This window comes from Peromyscus leucopus, chromosome 17 (assembly GCF_004664715.2).
Source record: "Peromyscus leucopus breed LL Stock chromosome 17, UCI_PerLeu_2.1, whole genome shotgun sequence".
In the NCBI taxonomy this organism is placed as follows: domain Eukaryota; kingdom Metazoa; phylum Chordata; class Mammalia; order Rodentia; family Cricetidae; genus Peromyscus; species Peromyscus leucopus.
In genome coordinates this window covers 30,465,379-30,487,535 of record NC_051077.1, presented here as the reverse complement: position 1 = coordinate 30,487,535, position 22,157 = coordinate 30,465,379, and the positions used below count along the sequence as shown (strand labels likewise).

The following is a 22,157-nucleotide window of genomic DNA, read 5'->3' as shown; positions in this document are numbered from 1 at the left end:
AAGGACCTTTGCAATAGTCATGAGGAAGGGACTCTTCCTTGTCATACAGTGACAGCGAGGACAGGAAGCCCTTCTGTAAACAGGTGCATACTGTCAAGAAACCCGGGGAGGCTTCTGATCACAGCTTGGGGGTTGACGGGAGAAAACACTTGAGCATAAGAACTCGTACCTGTTAGACTAGCTTCCGGCCTTTGCCTATATTGTCTTATTGAAATCTTTGGGGAGTCTATGAGACACTCGTGCTTATGTTGTGCTAGGTCTATTTTATAAAGAGAAAATGGAGGCTTCCTGGGGCAGGGAGAAAACATGGAGCCGGTGAACCTGCCAAGGAGAAGAGTGCTGAAGCGTGAATTACAAATGTATTCTCAGACAGTCTTCGTTAGGTCTGTAGAAAACCGCACGCTGGAAGTATCTACCATCTTAACGGAAATGCTTGTTTCAAAGGTGATATTAAACACATATCTTTGTATCTCTAAGCCCTGGCAGCTTCTAAGGAGAGGTTGTAAAACCCTGTTCTTAATTAGAGTTTTCCAGTGTATTATAATTGAGGTTTGATTCAATTTTAGTGTTTGTTTTTTTTTGGGGGGGGGTTTCTGAAAGTGAACACAGCCAGATAAACCTCAGATGATTAGATTCATGTGGCTCATGAGACAGGCTTGCCTCAAGGGAAAAATCTTTTATCTTTTTATAAGTTAGCCACACACATAGAGTATCTCTGTGATAACAAAATTCAATTCGTTTTCCGTAAGGTAAATTTAATTATAGATCGTCAGAACTGAGAATTAAAGAAGGGTATCCAAATAAGACCCATGCAAAGACCTTACAGGGTTGAAGATTACAATAACTATTAATTATTAGATTAGAGCCACCCATTTCGAATGGCCCAGCCTGGGTTTTATTTTGCTTTATTTAAACAATGCAAAGTTCTCAGATTATACCACGGCCATTTATTCAGCAGAAGTCTTATCACAAGAAATGAAAAGAAAGGAAAAAAGAAAAGAAAAAGAAAAGTGAACTCCATACAGACTTGGTCAAATTGTTCTGAAAGAGAAAGTGGGTTTTCTCCCACTTTGTGTGTGTTGTGGTTTCAATCTGTAAACCCTGGCTGGCTTGGAACTTCCTGTCTATTCTAGACTGGCATCAACCTTGCCTCAATCCCACCTGTCTCCCAAGTTCTGGGATTACAGACATATGCTAACATGCCCAGCAGAGAATATACTTGACATTTAAAGAGATACCTGCCTAGGTACTCTCTGTTTTTTCCTGGATGTAGGGAAACATGAATTATGTAAGTTAACCTAAGAGAGTGGAGCCCAGTCGTGGCTTCCCAGGTGACTTTTTCTGATTCTTAGGTTTCTTACTTCCCTCACCCTTGAACAGAAGATGTGATGTGATAGCGACGCCCTCTGAACTTCCTACCTGTGGTTCAGCTTCTAAATTTATTTTGAAAGGATGTGCTTTTCCGTCTTCAGACACCTGTGGAGACCATAAGCGGGTTTCCGCCCTGCAAATAAAACCAAGTTTGTAAAATCTAAATCCAAATGGCACTCCTTTTAAAATATACGTTATTTCCCATTCTGTTTGTGAAAAATACTAGCAACCTTCAGTGATTTAAGCCAGAAGAATTTAGTTTTTGCTTATTCTGTATATTCCCATTTTGTTAGTCTTATATATTTTTAGTGTCTTTTTGAGGATGCAAGAACAGATTAAGTGCATGGTGTGGATTCTGGAGAAAGTATGTCTCCAAGTGTGTGTAAGAACAACAGAAGAGGGACACTTAGAGACACGCCACAGACACCAAGAGGCAAGCTCGGTGGCTCTCTCTTCTCTTCTATCCTCCTAAGGCTGCCACAGGAGCCAGGGAGAGACTGGCATCCAAGAGCTGTAGTTGGTCCAGCTCTTAGGTGTCAGTGGCTCAGAAGCATAGGCACAGATAGAAGAGAATCTATTTTACTCCATGAAGGTTGTAGATGGATAATGGATTGAGTCTTCTGTACCAGTGGATGATTGTGGGTACAACAGCAACGTGATCATTACATGAAAAGGACACTATAACCATTTTCAGCTTTATATCAAGGCTCTCATGACAAGAAGTTGGGTTTAAATTTCAACTTTGGGAAATAGGCTAGCAATACCTGCATATTTACTAGACACACATATATTTCCCACACCTCGTGGTGGTCTCTTGGGATGAATATGTACAAAACAGCCTACAGTATAAAGGAAATTAACAATCAAAATTAACATGGCCACATTGGGGCAAATCCAGAGGGTCTTTAAAGAGCATCTTTCAACCCTATTCCATCCCACCGTACTGTGGTCCAGCTGTTCATTCTGCTTTGTGTTTTCATGGCTGTAATTATTTTCACAGTGAAGTCACTGGGCTACTATATGAAGGAGTCATTCCTCTGCACCATTTTAATTTTGATATTTCAGAGAATTTTGTTCTTGAAAATTGGTTCATTCACACATGCTAGATTGACCAATTTCAATGAATACAAGAATAAAGTGGCTGTTACATTAAAAAACAAAAAAACCAACCAAACAAAAACTCCACCAAAATTCTAGGTCTGTGACATTTCTCATGATGTAGCTGAGATCATTTAGAGCCCTAGTTTGGGTTTTCCTGAAAACACAGATCAAGTTTTGACCCCATTAGCCAAGGCACACCTGTCAATCTTGAGACACAGTTGATATGATGCTGCTTTAATCCTGTCCTGTGCATCAGCATGGGTCATGGACTCCGTACCGAAGCCATCAATAGCCAGGATGACATCTCCAGGACACAGGTTGGCAGCTGCCGCCTTGCTTCCCGGGGTGATCTGGAAGATAAATCAAGACACCATTTAAAATCCAATATCCAGCAATATCTTGAGTTTTTTTCTTTTCTTTCTGAGACAGGGTTTCTCTGTGTAGTTTTGGTGCCTGTCCTGGAACTTACTTGGTAGCCCAGGCTGGCCTCAAAGTCACAGAGATCTGTCTCGCTCTGCCTCCCGAGTGCTGGGATTAAAGGCGTGCACCACTGCCACCTAGGTCAGTATCTTGAGTTTTATACTTAATATTTCAATGCTATCTTGAAAACTTAAACCTAATTTTAAAAGAACTTTCAGTCGATCAATTGTGTTAATGCTATTTTATTATGTTAAATAATAACAAAATAATAATTTTGTTTCATACTAGCCATGTTTTAAGAACCATTCTCTCTCTTGTTATCTTTTAAATATTTTCTATAACTACATTTGTGAATATTTTCTTTGTCAAAAACCAGTACTTTTTTTTTGTTGTTGTTGTTTGCCAGAACTTTCTATTTGGAGATAGAGTTTTCTATGTATTGATGACTTTGGTATACTTGAATTGAAACTACTTTAGTAACTTGATATGTTTTCATTTTTAACATTATTGTGAGGGGAAGAGCACGGATTGGCTATTTATATTCCCCAAATTCATATGATGAATTTCTTATAAATTCGTGACTTTTGGAGGAGAAGCCCTTGGGAGGGTCAGCAGTCTAGAACATCATGACTGAAACTAGTACCTTACAAACAGACCTATGAAATAGCTTTGTTGTTTTTCTGCCTTTTCTGTAGGGACACAAGAAGTTGGTTATTTGAAATCTGGAAGAGGGCCCTTGCAAGGATCCAACCATGTTAGTACCTTAACTTCAGATTTCTAGCTCTTAGAATGGTAAGACATGATTTCAGTTGTTGAAACTCCACCCAGATATAATAGCTTAAACTAAGACAGAACATCTACATGTAGACATCTGAGGACAGAGTCACTCTTGAGCTGACAAAAAGAAGCCTGAAAATATAAACATTTATAACATTATAGAGGACTGAAGTCACTGTGAAGAAAACCAGAAATTCAAGGAAAGATGGATACCTCCAAGGAAGAAAAAGCCCATGCCTGTGATGGAGCATGGAGGAAGAGGTGGCCATAATAAGGTGGTGAGGTAAAACATTGCTAACAGTTTGGTGTGAGTTAGCATGACTGTAAAGAACCACTGACAGAAAGGAAGTTTGTATTTAGTCATGGTAGCTGCTCCATGAATGAAGAACAGGTGGAGTAAATAGAAAATACCTAATAAGATAAGCTTTAATTAAACCAGGTCAATAACTACATTAAATATAAATGGTCTAAACATACTACTTAAAAATCAGAGATTTTCAAAATAGGGGAAAAGCAATATTCATTTTTTTCTTTTTACCAGAAATGTGTATAATTAAAAAAAAAGAAATGTGTATGATTTATTTAGAAGTAGAAAATGAAAGCAGTGCTTCAAGATATAGGAACATATATGTTTTTAATGGTTAGAAATAGAAAATGTTTCCGGAATATTAGTATGCTGAATATCCAGTTAAAAATTGAAGGTTGTTTTGATTATTATTCATACTCTCATTTGGGTAAAATTTTCTCTCATTTTTTTTCCATCTTGTACTCACATGGATATCTCCCTAGCTAACTGTCCAGTCATCTGATACCATTCCTGCTCTCCTTTATCCAAGATTCAATGGCCATTTTGATTTCCTTTCAGTTCGCAAGCAGAGCAGTCCTGTGCCTCCTCAAGGTTTTACATACATAGTTATTGTTGTCCAAAATACTCCTCACCTGTTGGCTGCTTTTTATCCTTTAGGTTTAAGTGCAAATGATGCTTTTTACAAAATTCCCCAAAGTTCTGAAGTATGTTTTCTCTAGTTTCCCAACCTCATTTTTCATTTTTATATCTTGTTTATTTCCTTCATGAAGATTTCCTTTAGTTTTGTATTTGTTTAGTTGCTTGTGTGTTACTGTCTTCTTTACTAGACTGCAAGCTCATCTGATGGAGGGCCCCTGACATGATGATTTAGCTGGTGATTTTTCAACTTCACCATGATTCAAAAGGTGTATAACTCAGGATGAACCGTACTTTGGGTTCTGTAGTATGATCTTTTCCTTAGCCAGTGATTTGCAGTATAACACTTGCTCCTGATGTTGGGAGGTAAGAGCAGAGTCCCAGGTCTAGTCAGCAGAGAGAGAGAGAGAGAGAGAGAGAGAGAGAGAGAGAGAGAGAGAGAGAGAGAGAGAGAGAGAGGAGGGGGGGAGGGGGGAGGGAGGGAGGGAGGAAGGGAGGGGGGAAACAATTACGAAGTTCAGGCTAGGTTGGTAAACAACAAATATTCTATGTGTACCATGCTTCTAAGCTGTGGCATTGGGTGTGTTAAATCTATCAAGATGCATTCTGCATTTTCAACTTACAGTACTTTCAACTCTTGATGGTGTTATCAGGATGTAGCTGCATCATAGGTCAGGGAGTATCTGTATTTCTAATGTTTCATGGTCTGTTTCCAGGTGTTTAGATTTAATACATGAAAAACTGAAGAATGAGTGAAAAGGTCATTTAAATCAGGGCTTATGAAGAAAAAGAAAATTTTGTATATGTGTGTGTGTGTTTTGTATGTATGTGGTCTGTCTGTCTGTCTTGCTCTCTGTGCACACACTCGTGTGCTCTGAGTAGAGAGGAGGGCATCGGGTGCCATGCGTTATCCTTTCCTTCTTTAGTTGCTTTGAGACAGGATCTCTTACTGAACCTGCTAGGCTGGCTGGATAGAAGGCCCCGTGGCTCTCTCGTCTCCACCACTCCACAGTGATTGGGTTCCAGGTCCAGCTATGCCTGAATTTTTCTTGGGTGCTGGAGATCCGAACTCAGATCCTCACTCTTGTGCAGCAGGAGCTCTCCCTACTGAGCTGTCGCCCCAGCCCAGGTTATTTTATTATTGTGAACCTACCATTGTTATGATTGGAAACTGGCCATTGTAAATCAGAACCACCCCTGAGTCTTATTTTAAACTTCGAATTGCTCTAGGAATAAACTCTACTGTCCCCAATATGTTCCTCTAGGATTCATAGTCAATTTGCTCTTTTCTATTTGCTTGTTCTAGCCCATTCTGAACCTCTAGAGAGATTCAAGTTCATTTAAATAAATAAAATTGGAAAAACAGTAAGTTCTCATGTGTCCTAGTTCTCCAGTACTATCACCAGATTGTTTATTGTTCTTGGTTAATTACTGGGTCATGAAGATTTTCTAGTGGGAACAGTTGATACAGCTTGGTGAAGACAACTTGGCTCAGTACATCCTAGCCCTTGGAGGCTGTTTCATAGTTATGTTTCATTTAGAAGTTCTCCCAGACCCAGGACTACTAGGACAAAGTTTCTATCTTCAATGGACCTCGTACACATAAAAATAATCCTAATCGTTTAATATTCTTTCAATATAGGGTGTCAAGGGCATTACTTTCTATTTTTAAGCTTTTAAGGCTAGAATGCTTCATATGGGTTAAATCATTAAATAAGGTTTAATGTGCTTGTTTGTAAACCTCATCTTAGGTTTAATAATACAGTTGAACAGACTCAAGTGTCACTCAATCCAAACTGGAAGTGGTTAACTTTTCTTTTTTCTTTTTTTCTGTTTTAGCTTTGGTTATGATAAATAGAAAATAGAGCTATGTGTCTATGCGTGTGTCTATATGTATCTGCGTTTGTAAGCTGTGCTGTTGGGTGGGTTAAATAAACACATTTAAGCAGACATCAGAACTTAAATGTCGAACAAGTAACAAATACTGACTTTGTAAATTGAACAGACAGCAGATATTAAAGTTGAATATTTTAGATAGTAGAAGGCACTAAAATTTATTAACAGTAAATTCTAAAGTTAAGAATTTCATCTTATCTTTGTACAAAATGCTAATCTAAAATTGTTTTCCTTGTTTCAACAATGCTTTACGATAGGCTGAGCAGAGAGGACTGTTTGGTTTTTACAAGAAAGAGATCTGTCTAAGTAACCCAGGGCTTCCTGCTGAGCTAAGAGCAGCTACAGGACCATGTATGTCACCAGGCACTCCAGAAGCTGGCTTGGTTAGCTTTAATTGTCATCGCGACACAGAATAGTCATCTGAAAGGACAGCCCGAATTGAGACATTGCTTAGTCTAAATTGACCCGTGGGCAGGTCTGTAGGGGAATGTCTTGACTGTTGATCGATGGAGGAAGGCCCGGTTATTATCAGCAGTACCATCCCTGGGCAGGTGGTCCTGAACCGAACAGGAAAACTGGCAATGCACAAGCTGCCCAGCCAGCAAGCAGCTTCCTCCACCGTTCCCGCTGTATGTGTTGGCTGCGAAATGAGTTCATAGTGCTGTGTGAAATAGGATGAAAGGCCCTCTCGCTTCCTGCAATGATAGATGGTGATCAGGAATCATTAAGCTGAAATCCCTTTTACGTGATGTTGCTTTTGGTCAGACTGTTTTATTACAGCAAGAGAAATGAAAGAAGAATGGGGGTCATCTAGTGACGGCAAGAACCCATGTCTGACTTTGTTTGTTTGTTCTCAGCATGGCAACTACTGTTTTTAGTCCTCCACAGATGGATGGATTGGGCAGAAAATGGTTGTAGAGGGAGAAAGAGGGATTCAATGCCTTTATTGTTTGTAGTTTTCTGGTTCAGTAAGGCTGATGAATAGGATGGCTAATGACTACAATGACTGTTAGCTTGACTTTGTAAGTAAAACCATTTACTGAGGTATTAAGAATCCAAGATCCAGCCAGGCAGTGGTGGTGCACTCCTTTAATCCCAGCACTCAGGAGGCAGAGCCAGGTGGATCTCTGTGAGTTCAAGGCCAGCCTGGGCTACAGAGTGAGTTCCAGGAAAGGTGCAAAGCTACACAGAGAAACCCTGTCTCAAAAAACCAACCCCCCCAAAAAAAACCAACCAACCAACCAACAAACAAACAAAATCCGAGGTCCATGATGAATTTATATTATTGCTCTATTTTAATTTCTGTCATCCTATTATTATATTGTATCTTTATAGCGTGCTCACAGCTTTTTGTTACAATGCTTTCTCCAGCTGGGAGAACAGAGAGGTGAAATGAAGCATAGGATTTTAGTTTTCTGTTAGTTTTCTGTTTTTTTCTTCCTCCAAGAAAGGGTTTCTCTGTGTAGCCCTACTTAGCTGTCCTGGAACTTACCCTGAAGACCAGGCTGGCCTTGAACTTGAGAGATTCACCTGCCTCTGCCTCCCAAGTGCTGGGCGTAAAGGTGTGTGCTATGACTGTTTGGCTGAAGCATAGGGATTTAAAATGATTTATTGTTGTATTTGGGCTTATTAAGGTCTTAACTATTAAAGTTACCAGAAAGATAATTGGCCATAGCCCTGTGGTTAATCACTCAGCATCACGATTTTAAACTTCCCTATTAAAAGAATCACCTGGGGTCATTGTTGGTCAAAAAGACTCTATTCTATACTAGATGTTTGGAGTCAAAACTCAGAATCTCTAGGAAAGGACCCACAAGCTGGGTTATTTACAAATACCTTAGATGATTTTGGCTCTTCATGGTAACCTATTCTGTTGTCCTCCATTCCCTACCAAATAAACTTTGGAATCCTTGCCAGGCACATAAATCCAACCAGGACCTGGGTACTATGGAAGTTTCTAGAGTGACATCTCACATCATTTACAGCAGAATCTCCTCATGACCCCGAGCATAGGTATTTTGAAAGTGATTTGCGTGATTTGAATGTGCAGTCTGGGATGAAGACCATTATTTTTCTTTCTTTCTTTCTTTCTTTCTTTCTTTCTTTCTTTCTTTCTTTCTTTCTTTCTTTCTTTTTTTTTTTTTGTTTTTTTTTTTCGAGACAGGGTTTCTCTGTGTAGCTTTGCACTTTTCCTGGGACTCACTTGGTAGTCCAGGCTGGCCTCGAACTCCAGAGATCCACCTGGCTCTGCCTCCCGAGTGCTGGGATTAAAGGCGTGTGCCACCACCGCCCGGCCAGAAGACCATTATTTTACTGTCACAATAGTATTATTATTAATAATAATACTATTATCATTAATAGGATATCATCTTGCTTAATTCTTAAGACAATATTGTAAAACAGTTACTGTTATTTTAATATGAGAAAATTGATGCTCGGAAGTTGTAAGATACTCATGTGGGGTTATTTATTCAGTGAAAAATCTGAAATTCTTCCTGCGGCTGTTTCTCTTGATAGCACAGGCTCTTCTACTAATATGTGCAACCTCCCTGTGGATGACCTCCCCACTACTGTGCCTCTTAAGCCATACTTTTCTTGGGGAATTTTGGACCACTTTGTCATGGTAGCTTATGTACGTGTCTCTTCTTCCGCTGATACGTAAGCCTCTCACAGGGGAGACATGCATCTATATAATATTATAGATCCTTCTAAATTATAATTGTTCTCCCTTGGTGCCTTTCAAGTAATAGGATATTTTACAATCAATATTATGAACATATGAACCAGTGAGTGCTTCTCAGTAGACACAAGTCTTTGTTAGCACAAAATTACACAGGTTTTATTCACATCAGTCTTTCTATTACCCTGTTTTTTTCCTGGGAAAAGATTATGTCCAACTATAACCATCCCATTTTCAAATTTCAAATAAAGTTTAGATTGAAGCAACACACACACACACACACACACACACACACACACACACAGAGAGAGAGAGAGAGAGAGAGAGAGAGAGAGAGAGAGAGAGAGAGAGAGAGAGAGAGAAACTGTAAGTATTAATGGTATGTTGACACACTCTGTGTTGGTACTCAGGTCCATGCAGCATTCACAGCCACACTGATCCTGGAGCCCTCTGAAGAGAAGGAAGAGGGGATAAAAAGGGAGGAAATGACACACCGGCCTCAGATACACACCCATTTCATATGTGTGAGCAACTTGAGTTTGTGCTACATTCCATATTGGAATTTTTAAAATATCAACAATTTGTGACTTGTCTGTGAGAGTAAATCCACTTCCTGGTTGGTCAAGAAACTTCCAGAAGAACCTTTAGGATCTTCTTTCAAGAAAAACCAAAGAAGTTGACATAGACATGTGAAATAATCATTCTCTATGTCATTGTGTGACAGGTTATCCGGCAGAATAACCTATAGAGGGGCAGAGGGCTGCCTAGGTGAGGGGTGGATTGGTGGGGAGTTAGGGAGTTGTAACCTCGAAGGCTTGGCCCTCATGACTGCCTCTATGAGCTAGGCCCCACTTCCTAAAAGCTCCTGTAACATTCCACCATGAGCTAAAGACTGAGTATTCACAATGCAATACAGTGCGAGGCATTTCAGCTTTGAACCATAACACTCTCTTAAACTGAATGTCCCAAACCTACATTTTATTTTACACAAAATTCAGTGCATGTGTTGTCTAGAAAACCTTGGGTCTGGTGGTTTAGTTTCCCACCTTTTGATCTATGCATGTGTTTCTTCAAAGTACACTAAAAGTTATTGCACTGATTAGTGGGTCTGTGAATAATTATGAGACAGAAACTCTTGGTCTTAACCTTGTGAACTGCAGTTTCAGTTGATGGGGGGAGTAACTTGTTACCTTGAAGCAGGAGAGCATGGAAGATAGTTAGCAGCCTGGGACCCCAATTTTGGTTATGTACGCCCCCGCTAGTAATAATGTACTTGGCAGCCTAATTCCTTTGCTTGCATATACTATGCCTCTCTCCCACTCTGGTGTACTTATCGACCCTAGAATACTCTAGAACCTCCTTCCCACCCTATGCCAGGCTACCGGCACTCCCATCTCTAAGAATGTAATGAGTTTTCTCACCCCAGTAGCAACCAACTTTGGACAGTTTCTATTCAAGTGTATTCCCATCACATATATGTATGAACAGAAGGGCTAATCCACCTTGGTTTGGCTTTGGGTATATGCACAACAAGGCAAAACTGTGTTTCCTAGTAAACTTTTAGGAGAATTCCCTACTTACCATCTTATATCTATGTAGAATTGGCTACCATACAATTAAAACCAGCTGCATTATGGGAAGGGACATGCATAGTAGGAAAGATGAATATATGCCTAACCTATCAATCAACATAGAGAACCACCCAAACTATATGCCTCTTGGTAACCAATTCCTTCTTCTAAATCCCACAACGATGGGTGTGGGTGTCCCCATCTCTAATCTGTACTCAGAATAAAGTTATCTTGCTACTTTTGCAAGACCTTGTGAGACCCTATTTTTAATTCTTTGGATCAGAGACCAAGAACCTGGCAGTCCTGGCCCAGACTGTATCCACCAGGAGCCCTCCCCCAAGCTCTGGTTGGAGGTCTATTGTCTCCTAGGGAGCACTTCTATCTGGAAGCTCCTTGATGTAGGCTGAGGTTACATTTCAATCAACTGCGATTTCTTTATGCAGTTGAAAACACCTTAAATTAGCAAAAATTTGATGTATCAGTCCTACTGAACATCCTAATGTAGAGAGTGCAATACATTATAGAGGCTCCCTGTTGCTCTCCTGGTCATGTGGCTGACTCTAGCTGTGGCCTTTTGCCACTATCCAGCACCAAGACAGAGTAGCACACTGCCAGTTGCTAGCCCAGGCAGAGGCCAAAACTCTAAGTATGGTCTGAACTGAAGGTGTGGCACTTTCATACCATTATAAAGTGGTGGTGTCATGATTTGGGGACCCTCCATAGTCTGCAATTATACATCACAGGGCAGGAAGGGTACATATAACCTAGCTTGGAGGAGGACAAAAACTGACGTAAATGGTTTGAGAAAATACCTCTCGTGTATGGAAGGAACTTCTTGTGACAGTAAGTATGGCTTTTGGCATTTCAGTCTTTTGTGCCCTTAAGAATGTAACCAAACAGACAAACAGTTACCTTTATTGTAAAGTGAATATTTTGAGAGCACAATCTACCTATTTGTGGTAATAAAGTTATGTAAAGGGTGAGCAAGTAAGTCATTCATATTACGGCTATATGTATTTTGTAGCATATAGGATATACCAGACAGTGCTATGTATTGAAGTTTCCAGTGTAAAAGGTTCCTGCCCTCAAGGAGCAAGTGATGGAGTGGGGTATGCTTAAGTATCTGTGGTATAGACATGATATTAAGAGAAGATAAGAGGAAAGCTATGATCATGCAATAAATGCAACAACCATGTCTTGAGGAGAGCGTGGGGAGAACTTTTGAATAGGTTTTCATAGGCAGAGAGGACCATGAGGAGGGGGTAGAGAAAAGAATTCTGGGAGAAAGTGATGGGTACTAGAAGCTCAGCCATGCTAGGGAGGTCACAAGCAGCCAGCGCTCCTCTCGCTGTCCATGTATGGAGTGAGAGGAGGAAAAGGAGAGGGAAGGAAGTCCCAACAGATAGTAAAAGGCTGAAGAACATGCCTTCTGTTCTCTACAAGCTAATGATGTCACTGAAGATTTGAGGGAAGGATGAAAGGCCCCTTGTACTTTTCAAAGATGGATGGTAAGAATATGCAGGGTGAATTGGAGAAGGCAGGCAGGCTTCTAGGCAGGAAGTTATGGTATCTTGAACAAAGACAGCAGCCCAAAGAACAGAAAGTGGATCTTGAAATAGAAGAGATGGTGTTACTGGCATATTGGATGTCATGGGGACAGTGAAGGACGTTTTTTTTTCATGTGTAGACTTAAGAGTGCAGGCACTAGAGCCGGGTGGACCTGGTCCTCCACTTGTGATCACTGGTGAGCTGAAGACTGCCTTGAAGCTCCATTCCTCTAATCTGTGAAAGGGGATCCTTTTCTTTCTGCTCTTACAGGGATGTTCTGAGCTTGGAGTGAGTTAACCAAAGTAACAGTCTTAGAAGAATGTGTGCTAAGCAAAAAATATAACAGCATACACAATGTTAGCAGATGCTTTCTAGAATAATATTAAAATTTACAAAGTAGAATGTACATAGTACATCCACTACATAGTAACAGCAACTATTTTTGACTAATTCCTCCTAGGGTTTTATCCAAATGATTTCTCATGTCTCTGTAATTTCAGTGGACATATTCTTAGTAAGTTTCAATGAAGGCATAAAAGCCCAAGTGAGTGGGCTTGCATTTATTCAACAGGAATTCCTGATGTACATGAGTTTAGAGACAATTGGGGTTGGATAATTCAGTGTTTTCTGGTCCCTAGAAGTTAAAATAATTGAAAAGGCATGCTTTAAATAAATAATGTCTGGTCTATTATTGAATCAAGTGTCTACAGTTGTGGCACAGATTAGATACGAGTTAGAAATCCAAGACAGAAAGGCTCTTCAAATAAAATTGTCATTACATCAAGTGCATTCACTAATAGCTTTCATAGTCCAAATGCAGACTTAAGATTACTTTAAGATAATATTGCTTTTAGTGTCAACAATCCCAAATTTCAAACACATGATTCATTAGACAGATATGTTACAGATTATTAGTAGGGTAATTCTTTTGTAAGTTTCTTCAAGGTCTTTATGACATAACTCAGTCTTTAGGATTTAATTTAAATATGATTTATTCTTTGTTATGATTCAAGAGCTGTTATTTAATATGAGCAAGTGAAACTGTATAAACGAAGCATATTTCTTAGTGGAAACAGTGGACATTGTTTTCTTTGGTAAATCTATAAAAGGAAGTACTTGGCCCAGATCACGGAAGCATTTGCTGCTTAATTTACTTAAGGGCATTTCTGGGGGGTATGTTTTCATGTCTCATATAAAAACACATGTCAGACGTGTTTATATGTTTTTGAAAAATGTAAAACAAATCCTGAAATGCCCCATTGTATGCATCCCTATGATACATGCTTTGAGATTTTAAAAGAAGCAGAGGGCTTCCCAAATGATATTGACATACATGTGTTGCCTTATTCAAAATCTGTGAATGATCAGATTATAAAGCCTACATTTGTAAAATATAGTATGAGCAGTAAGAAAAGTATAACATTTAGAAAATAAAATTATAATATTTGGAAGTTTATGCCTTTATGTTTAAAATGGCTTGCATGTGGTAACTGAAATGATTGCTTTCAAAAAATTGAGAAACTCTCAACTATACCAAATAAAAAGTTACAATTATTCTAGAAATTTGTTGACAGAAAAGGAACCCTGGGTTTCATTTTTACACCCCTCTTCTTGTTGGTTTCTGCTTTAGATAACATGGAATAAGGCAGTTTGCTTTTGCTACTGAAGTCTTATTTTCAAAGCTACTAGCCTGAGTAGTTGTTCTCTATCAGGTAAACTATTGTACAGGTTTTCTTTGTAGTTTGAATTATAGGTAATGTTTCCTCAGCCAAGTTCCCAGCTTTGGAAAATATTTATTCAAAAAGCCTGGAAACGGAGGAATACACATTAGTAATATTTTCCCTGTCTGGGCTGATATGAGTGGTTCCAACTTGACCAGTCCACGCTATGCCCTGCAAACAGCACCCTGCTCAAGCTCTCATCCAGGCAGGAAAATGGCCCAGATGCAAGTTTAGCTCGACCAGATATCTGTGAATTCTCAGCACCTCTTTCTCTCTCTCCCTGCATCTCTTCACTATGGAAGGAAGTGGGGTGGGGAGAGCCCAAGACACCCCCAGCTCCAGCACCCTCCTCTGAGTTCAGGACCTCTCACTGTCAGTTGACCTCTCCTGGAAATGAGGCTGGGGGACCAAGAAAAGGGGATGCAGGGTGTGTGAGCTGACTTGATTAAATCTCAAAACTGCTTTGCATCTTTTCAGCTTGTTGCTGAAGTCCAACTGGGAGCCAGAAGCTCAGCGCGCCTCATTAACCCTGTGCATTATCCTTGCCTCCCTCCCCGGGTTTCTTGGCTATTCTTCTCTAGCTCCAAGGCCACTTGCCGTGCCTCGGGACGCCAGGTGACGCCAGGTAGCAAAAATCAGAACGGAAAACACCTACCCTGGTGATGACCAAAGGCTGGTTGAAGTCTATGCCCCCGGAGAGTCTGAAGCCCCAGGGCGCAGGGCCCGGGAGGACCACGTTCTGGGGCATGATGTCTTCCCACGAGTGAGTCCAACCGGACAACGCACTTAGCTCCCTAGGCTGCGATCTAGCTGGGAATGCTGTCGGGGAGTTTTATCCCTGCTGCCCAGTGACGTCACTGGCCTCCCCTCCTCCCCGCCCCCTCCCACCAAGGAGAGCTCCAACTTTGGAAGTGAGAGACAACGCCTGGCTGGAGGAGCTCCTTGCCGCCGGTGCAGTCGCCCAGACCTCTCCCCGCCCAAAGAGGCTTCAGGTTTCAGCTTCCACCATTCCCTTAAGTAACACCTGTCCTGCTTTTCGTCTACTTGCTCAGCAGTGCGCTTTACTGGGACGTTAAAAGCAATCAAACCACAGCCTCCGTGCTTTCAATTAAAATAAAACACAAACACATCCAGGCACTTAGGAATTAAGCAGTTTTGAGTGTGCTAATATTTTCTTACTTTCTAACTTTGAGTCAAGTTAAAAGTCTTCATTTCTTCATCTGTAAAACAGGAGTAATTATTGTACTTGTAGGAGTCTTGTGAGAATCCGATGACAATAAAATGAAATGTTTCTGCGTAGTGCCCCGCACAGCATAAAAAATAAATGTCAACTGTTTCTGCAATTAAAGTATCAGTGCCTAATCAGGCATGTCTGATCTTGTGACATAGACATGATTTGTTATCTGTGATGTTTATGCTTGGAATTACCCCCTCTCATGCTGTTACCCCTCCCTTCAAAGCTCATGATGTGTTAGGTACATTTTCTATTTGAGTTTGGGCCACATTCCTAGCTATCCCAGGCGCAGGTGGCAGCTTTAGAAAGCGCAGGGTCTGCAGGATGGCTGGGACTGTTTGACACACAGGGGCAAGTGTGAGAATTGTAGGCATTGAAGCTCTCTGTCCAGGTGCTGCGGTAAAATGAGCATGTCTACGGGAATGGGAATGAAGCGACCTGGAGGACCCTCAGACTGAGGAAACGTCAGTGGGGCAGAAAGGGGGTGAATGTTCGTGGATGCCTCTGTGGTCCAGGTGTGGTAATGACTGCTTTACCTGTGCCTTGTTCATCCTCACCAGTCCAGCAAATTGCTACGGTTAGTATCATTTCTTAGGCTAGGGAATAACGTCTCTGAACGGGACTAGCTCACAGATGATCACATAGCTAACGAATGGTAGAAGTGAAATAAACCGTCTAGATCGCTCAACTCCAGTGCCCGCCTGGCATAGCAATGGAGGTCTTCAAGGGAGTCTGGAGCATCCTGCTCTATTTGTAGTATGGACTCAGGCACATCTGGTGCTATGAGTCAGAAAGTTCTGATTCCCAAGAAGAGAGGCAAGGATGTGGAAAGAGAAGGATGAGATGCCTAACATCCCAAGGAAGGTCTTGGAGCATTTTGTTTGGATGCACTTGGAGAAAGGAGATTCAGGAATATGTAAATAGAGTGGATCAGTCTGGAAAAGTGTGGGTCCCAGAGCCAAGAATGGCATCACTTTGTCCAGTATTGTGGATTGTGCAGGTCTCAGGGGGTAGGGGATTTTTCTAATTTTAGGTGTTTTCCAGTGCCCCACCTATGCTGAATTATCAGTAAAAATAAACAACATATTCTGTTGATTTTTGTCTAGTTAGGATGGGTGTATGATTGCAGAACATATTTCCTCTGTCAGTCACTGGCTAGGTTTTTGTACACACACACACACACACACACACACACACACACACACACTCATGCATGTACAAGTGTGCACATGCATGCTTGTTGCAAAAAAAAGAGACAAGTTACTTGCTGTGTAATTATCCTCACTAATTGTTTACACCTATCTTGTGAACTGGCTTATAGGATGGATTGGTTACACTTTACCTTTTTGTCTTTGTACCAAATATTTGGTGCCATTAAATCAGAACTTCTTAAACTTTGTCACTAATTACTCATTTTTTGTCCAGGAAATTTTATATTAACGTGAATATACATATATATATATATACATTCATACATATACACACATACATATAACATACATGTAAATATACCTATGTACATACAACATACATACATATATATATATAATGTATATGTAAAATAGATATACAAACCAAACATTTATTGATAATAAATCATAAAGAAATCTACTTGAAAACAGTTCTTCAGTATGCATATACTCTTAAGGAGAAAAGCAAGTTTACATGCTAATGAGATGGATGTACTTGTTTATTTTTATATAAACATTGAAATCCTGCATGAATAATTTGGTACTGTTGGACATAGACTATCTTTATGTTTTTCAGAGTTGAACACTATTTTGCTTTTATAATTGTGAATGCTTAGAACATCAGTTCCCATGAATATGTAGGGTTGAATGACACAAATATGTTTAGGGTCACATCAGCAAGTTTTGAACATTCTGTGCTAATTTCAAGCCAAATATCATTTAATAATTTTTGAATCGTTTGAATCTGTGATGTAGACTAGAGTTTTTTTTAAATACATGTAGTTTACTTTTATTTTATGTTCATTGGTGTTTTCCCTGCATGTATATCTGTATGAGGGTGTCAGAAGCCCTGGAACTGTAGTTACAGACAGGTGTGAGATGCCATGTGGATGCTGGGAATCGAACTTGAGTCCTCTAGAAGAACAGTCGGTGCTTTTAACCACTGAGCCATCTCTCTAGCCCTGTTAAACCACAGTTTTAAAAATCAAATATCCTACGACCTAGTCACGCGGTCTCTCATTCATTTTCATTTTCCTTTTTCTCTTTTGTAAAGGACAGAACAGTGTTTCATAGCAATGGACTAAGAATGATAATAGGAAAACATTAAAAGCCTTTGTTTTCTGTGACTAAACCATTACACTTCTCTAAAAGCAGGACGTGTTTGTAGAATAAAAACACTGCAGTTCATAAAAACACAATACACTCAAGCTGAACAGAGGTGTTCCAGGAAGCCTTTATTAGTGCCGCCTGGCATGGTGGCATGTGCAGTGTAATGTGCACATGTGTGTGCAGACCCAAGACTAGAATGCAGTCAGGAGATGCAACATGGGCCAGCTCTTCCAGAAACACTCCGGATTCATGACGTGTTTGATCTTGAATTAATTTTGCGACATCAAAATTAATTCAGAACTTTGTTTTTGCTTTTTTTTGTGTGTGTGATCTGTACATTTCATTTCATGAACCCCACATGAGATCATAACACACCGTTGAATAAGCTGTGATTTGAGATGAGAGAACGCTTCACAGGAGCATTTGCTGTGCAGTCACGAGGACTCGAGTGTGGATCCTAGCATCCACTTAAGCTGGGCATTGGCTAATGCCTGCTGCAACCCGAGCTCCAAGGCAGGCAGAGACAAGAGGACGGCCTGCTCGAGCTTGTTGGCTCTGGGCCTATCAAGTAGACGTTTTCACAAGGCTCAGGGAGAGACCCTGCCTCAAAGGAACAGGCAGAGAATGAATGAGGAGGACCCACAACACCATCTTCTGGCCTCTGTGCACACACACAGGCGCACATACCCAGTTGTGTGTGCTTGTGCGCACACACACACAACCACATGCACACAGATAAATACTTTGAAAAAGCAATTGTGATGTGGATACAGACAGCGTTGATACAACATTCATGTACTACCCAGTGGGTTCCCAAGGCTCTGCATGGGCAGCTTCCCTCCGTCAGTGTTCACTGAGGTCAACAGGAGAATGTCCAGAGATGACCGACCGTCCAAGTAAGAAGTGACAGCAGCTGTGCATGACATTCCATTTTCTTTTTTTCTCCTTTTTAAATGAAACCTCAGAACAGTGTATTTCTAAGTTTTTATTATAATTTTAATTTGTATTGAAAGTAGTTTTTGTCACACAATATATTCTGGTTGCAGTTTCTTCTCTTGTAACTCCTCTGAGATCCTCCCTACCTCCCCAACCCACCCAAATGTAAACCCGCCCTTTCTCTCTCCGTTAGAAAACAAATAAGCAATGAAACAAAGTGGAATATGACAAACAAAAAAGAGCCAAAGAAAAAGCATAAGAAACGTAAGAAACGCAGACAGACAGACAGGCACACACACACACACACACACACACACACAAATTCACACACACATAAATCACATAAAAAAAAATTGGAAACCATAGTATACAGGAAAAGGCCTGTGAGGTTAAAAAAAAAAAAAGTCCAGACAAAGCATTATGAAATAAAACACCTCTAAAAACACCATTGAGTTCATTTTGTGTTGGCCTTCTACTGCTGGGCATGGAGTTGGCCCTTAAGTGTGGTTGTACATCATCCACTGAGACTCCGTTGGAGAAAACTAATATGTCCTTTTTACAATAGGACACAGCTTCTGGGTTAGGGATGCAAGCTTGTGTACACTTCCCCTCTCAGTGCTGGGTCCCTGTCTGCCTTAGACCTGTGTATGATGCTGCAGTCTCTGTGAGTTCATATGTACCCAGCCCTGTCGTGTCTGGAAAGCCCTGCTTCCTTGCTGTCTTTTTCCCCTTCCGGCTCTTACAGTCTTTCCTCTTCCTCTTCTACATAGATCCATGAGCCCTGAGGGGAGGGATTTGATGGAGGCCTCCCATTTAGGGCTGAGTGTTCCAAGGTCTCTCACTTTCTGCACATTGTTGAGTGCACATAGTTTCCATATACTGCAGGATGATGGCTAAGTAAGACATGATCTATGAGACTAGGAGAATGTCATTAGGAGTCATTATATTGCTATGCTCTTTTAGCAAAATGGCAGTATTTGATTTTCCATAGGTCCATGGCCTATCTGGTCTCAGATTCTCAACCACCCAAGCAGTGTCCGCCATGAGTTCCATCTCATGGAGTGGGCCTGAAATCCAGTCAGATGTTCGTTGGTTTCTCCCACATCTTTTGTACCACTATTGCACCCCTGTAATGGAATAAGAGTGACGTAATCAACGGTCCTTGGGAAGGATGTCAAGAAAAGCTCTGTAAGGCTGGCTGTAAGTGGGCAATGCTGCTAGGCAAAGTCTTATTCTTTTGTTTCTTTTAGCTTTTTGAAACATAGTCTTGTTATATGTCTGAATGACACAGCACTCACTGTATAGTCCAGCCTGGCTTCAAGCTCACAACAACTCTGTGTCTCAGACTTCTGAGTACTCAGATGTCAGCCTGTGCTACCATGCCAGAATTCTCCTCAGTTCTTGTCTTTTTCAAGGAAACAATTAAGCCAAGAGACATAGGCAGTTTAAGCAGAAGTTTACTTAGCAAAGCAAAGCAAAATATTCCAGGGAAAGGTGAGTGGGGCTGACTCCAGAGGTGACAGTGGCCCACGGAACTCTGCGGTGTAGATTTTAAAGAAGTTTTCTATGGTTCCTTTCCTCTTCTGATGTCATCATCAACTTCTTCCCTTTGGGTACAACCTTCATCCCACTCTTAAGATATGCTCTGGGCCAAAGATGGTCCTGTGAGTTTTTCTTTCTTTCTCTGCTTGTCAAGATGTTTTTTGATGGGTATGGACACAGTCCTCATGAAGGTGCCCTGGTATCTGAATTTCTGATATGGTGGTGGGAAGAACCTAACAGTGGCTGTCGAGTCACAAAATGGCATTTTAGCCATAACGAGACAAAGCTACCAGGATGGGGCATGGTTTCTCTGGTTACTGGACCTCTGACTCCCTAACCCAATCATATTGTACACACTCTCAAAAGAGGTGAGTATCCTTAACAGCATCCTCCATCCCGATCATGTCTGCTTAGCTCTCTGTTTTAAAAGGAAGTTTTTCAAGTGGCTGAACTGGGGCAAGATTAGGAGGGAAATATAAACAAAGTGTACATAGGGGAAGGTAAGAAGCATGGCAAGTTAGGAGGTGAAAGGGATTTCTCATAGCTAGAGGCTGGCAAAGGTCAGAGACAGAGCACAGGTGGTCAGAGTGTCCAGAGGCCACACCAGAGGTGATTTTGTGTGGTGCACTAACATTTTTAGTTTATCCCATTAGAGGCCTTTGAAAGTTTTAAGCAATGGGTATAAATGATCCATTTTTACTTAGAAATATCATCATAGAAGGAGATAGAAGGCATGTCTTAGTTACAGTTTCTAATGCTATGAAGAGACACCATGACCATGGCAACCCTTATAAAGGAAAAACATTTGATTGGGGTGGCTTACAATTTAGAGGTTTAGTCCATTATCATCACAGTGGGACATGGTGGCGTGCAGGTAGATATGGTGCTGGAGAAGGAGCTGAGAGTCCCACATCTTCACTTGCAGGCAACAGGAAGTGGTCTGTCTCACTGGGCATGGCTTGAGCATATATGAGACCTCAAAGTGACACACTTCCTCCAGCAAGGCCACACCTCCTAATAGTGCCACTCCCTTTGGGGGTCATTTTCATTCAAACCACCACATAGCAGGAGTCCAGATAAAACTGAATACAGTAGAACAGGGGACAATGTTCATGGGGTTCCCAGGATGGGAAACAGTGGGGGACTGTGGGAATCCTTAAGAGGTTTATTGACATAGTTTGGGGACAAATTTCACATGGGAATTTGGAGAGTATAGGAGATTTGGTTGGTTCTCAACATGTTGTTTGGACTTTACATGAATGGTAGAATTTTTAGTCAGGATGGACTGTGTAAGAAATACAGTAAGATATTTTTTTTATTTTAATTGGGAAATGGTAGATTAAAACTCTATTTTGATTGTTCTGGTTTTGAAATGCCTGTGGATGATCTGTGCCAGGTAGTTTCCTGGTTAAAAGACTAAGATTTGGAAACAGATTGCTTGGGTCATAGAATAGCTCCATTGTATTTTCTGGGTGTTCTTAATGAGCAATGTTTAGCATCTTTTTAAAACAGTGATGATAAGCATAGAAAGGCAATTACCACATGTCCTCACTCACATGTGGAAACTATATAGGCTGACCTCTTAGAAGTAGAGAATAGAATAGTAGCTTCCAGGAGTTGGGAATGGGGAATGGAAATGGTGATTGGGTACCAAAAAACCCCAAAGAAATATATAAGGAAAGAAGTTCTAGTATTCTATGATACAGTGGGGTGACTACATTTAATAATGGCTTATATGTTTCAAAATAGCTATATGAAAGGATTTTGGTACTTTCAAAGCAAACAATGACTGTTTGAGATGATGAGTATATGTTAGTTACAGTAATTTGAGCAATATATGTTGAATACATGCATACATTACAGTCTCCTATAAATATGTGCAATTATTATATACCATTGGAAATAATTTAAAAATATTTTCAAGTAGTAATGATAATAGTTTTGACCTCCTAGTGTTATTGTGGGGTTTGTATGACTTTTATATATTAATACTTAGAACTGTGTCTTCCTCCTAACAAGTGCCTATAATTATATCATGTTTTTAAATAAAATAATAATAATAATAATAATAATAATAATAATAATAATAATAACACAACAATCAGTTGGAAATATAA

At 40.5% G+C, this 22,157-nt stretch overlaps 1 protein-coding gene across 2 annotated transcripts in view; it reads right to left on the bottom strand.

Annotated features, from left to right (window-relative positions):
* Positions 1-14,853, bottom strand: part of Pdlim3 (PDZ and LIM domain 3) — a 32,798-nt gene extending 17,945 nt beyond the window's left edge. For both annotated transcript variants that reach the window (XM_028881164.2, XM_028881163.2), the window contains exons 1-3: positions 14,684-14,853; positions 2,671-2,822; positions 1,420-1,504 (exon numbers count right to left, since the gene is read on the bottom strand). In XM_028881164.2, the coding sequence (XP_028736997.1) occupies positions 1,420-1,504; positions 2,671-2,822; positions 14,684-14,776 (330 nt within the window). In that variant the 5' untranslated portion in view covers positions 14,777-14,853. The remainder of the gene's footprint in view (positions 1-1,419; positions 1,505-2,670; positions 2,823-14,683) is intronic.
* Positions 14,854-22,157: the final 7,304 nt, after the last annotated feature.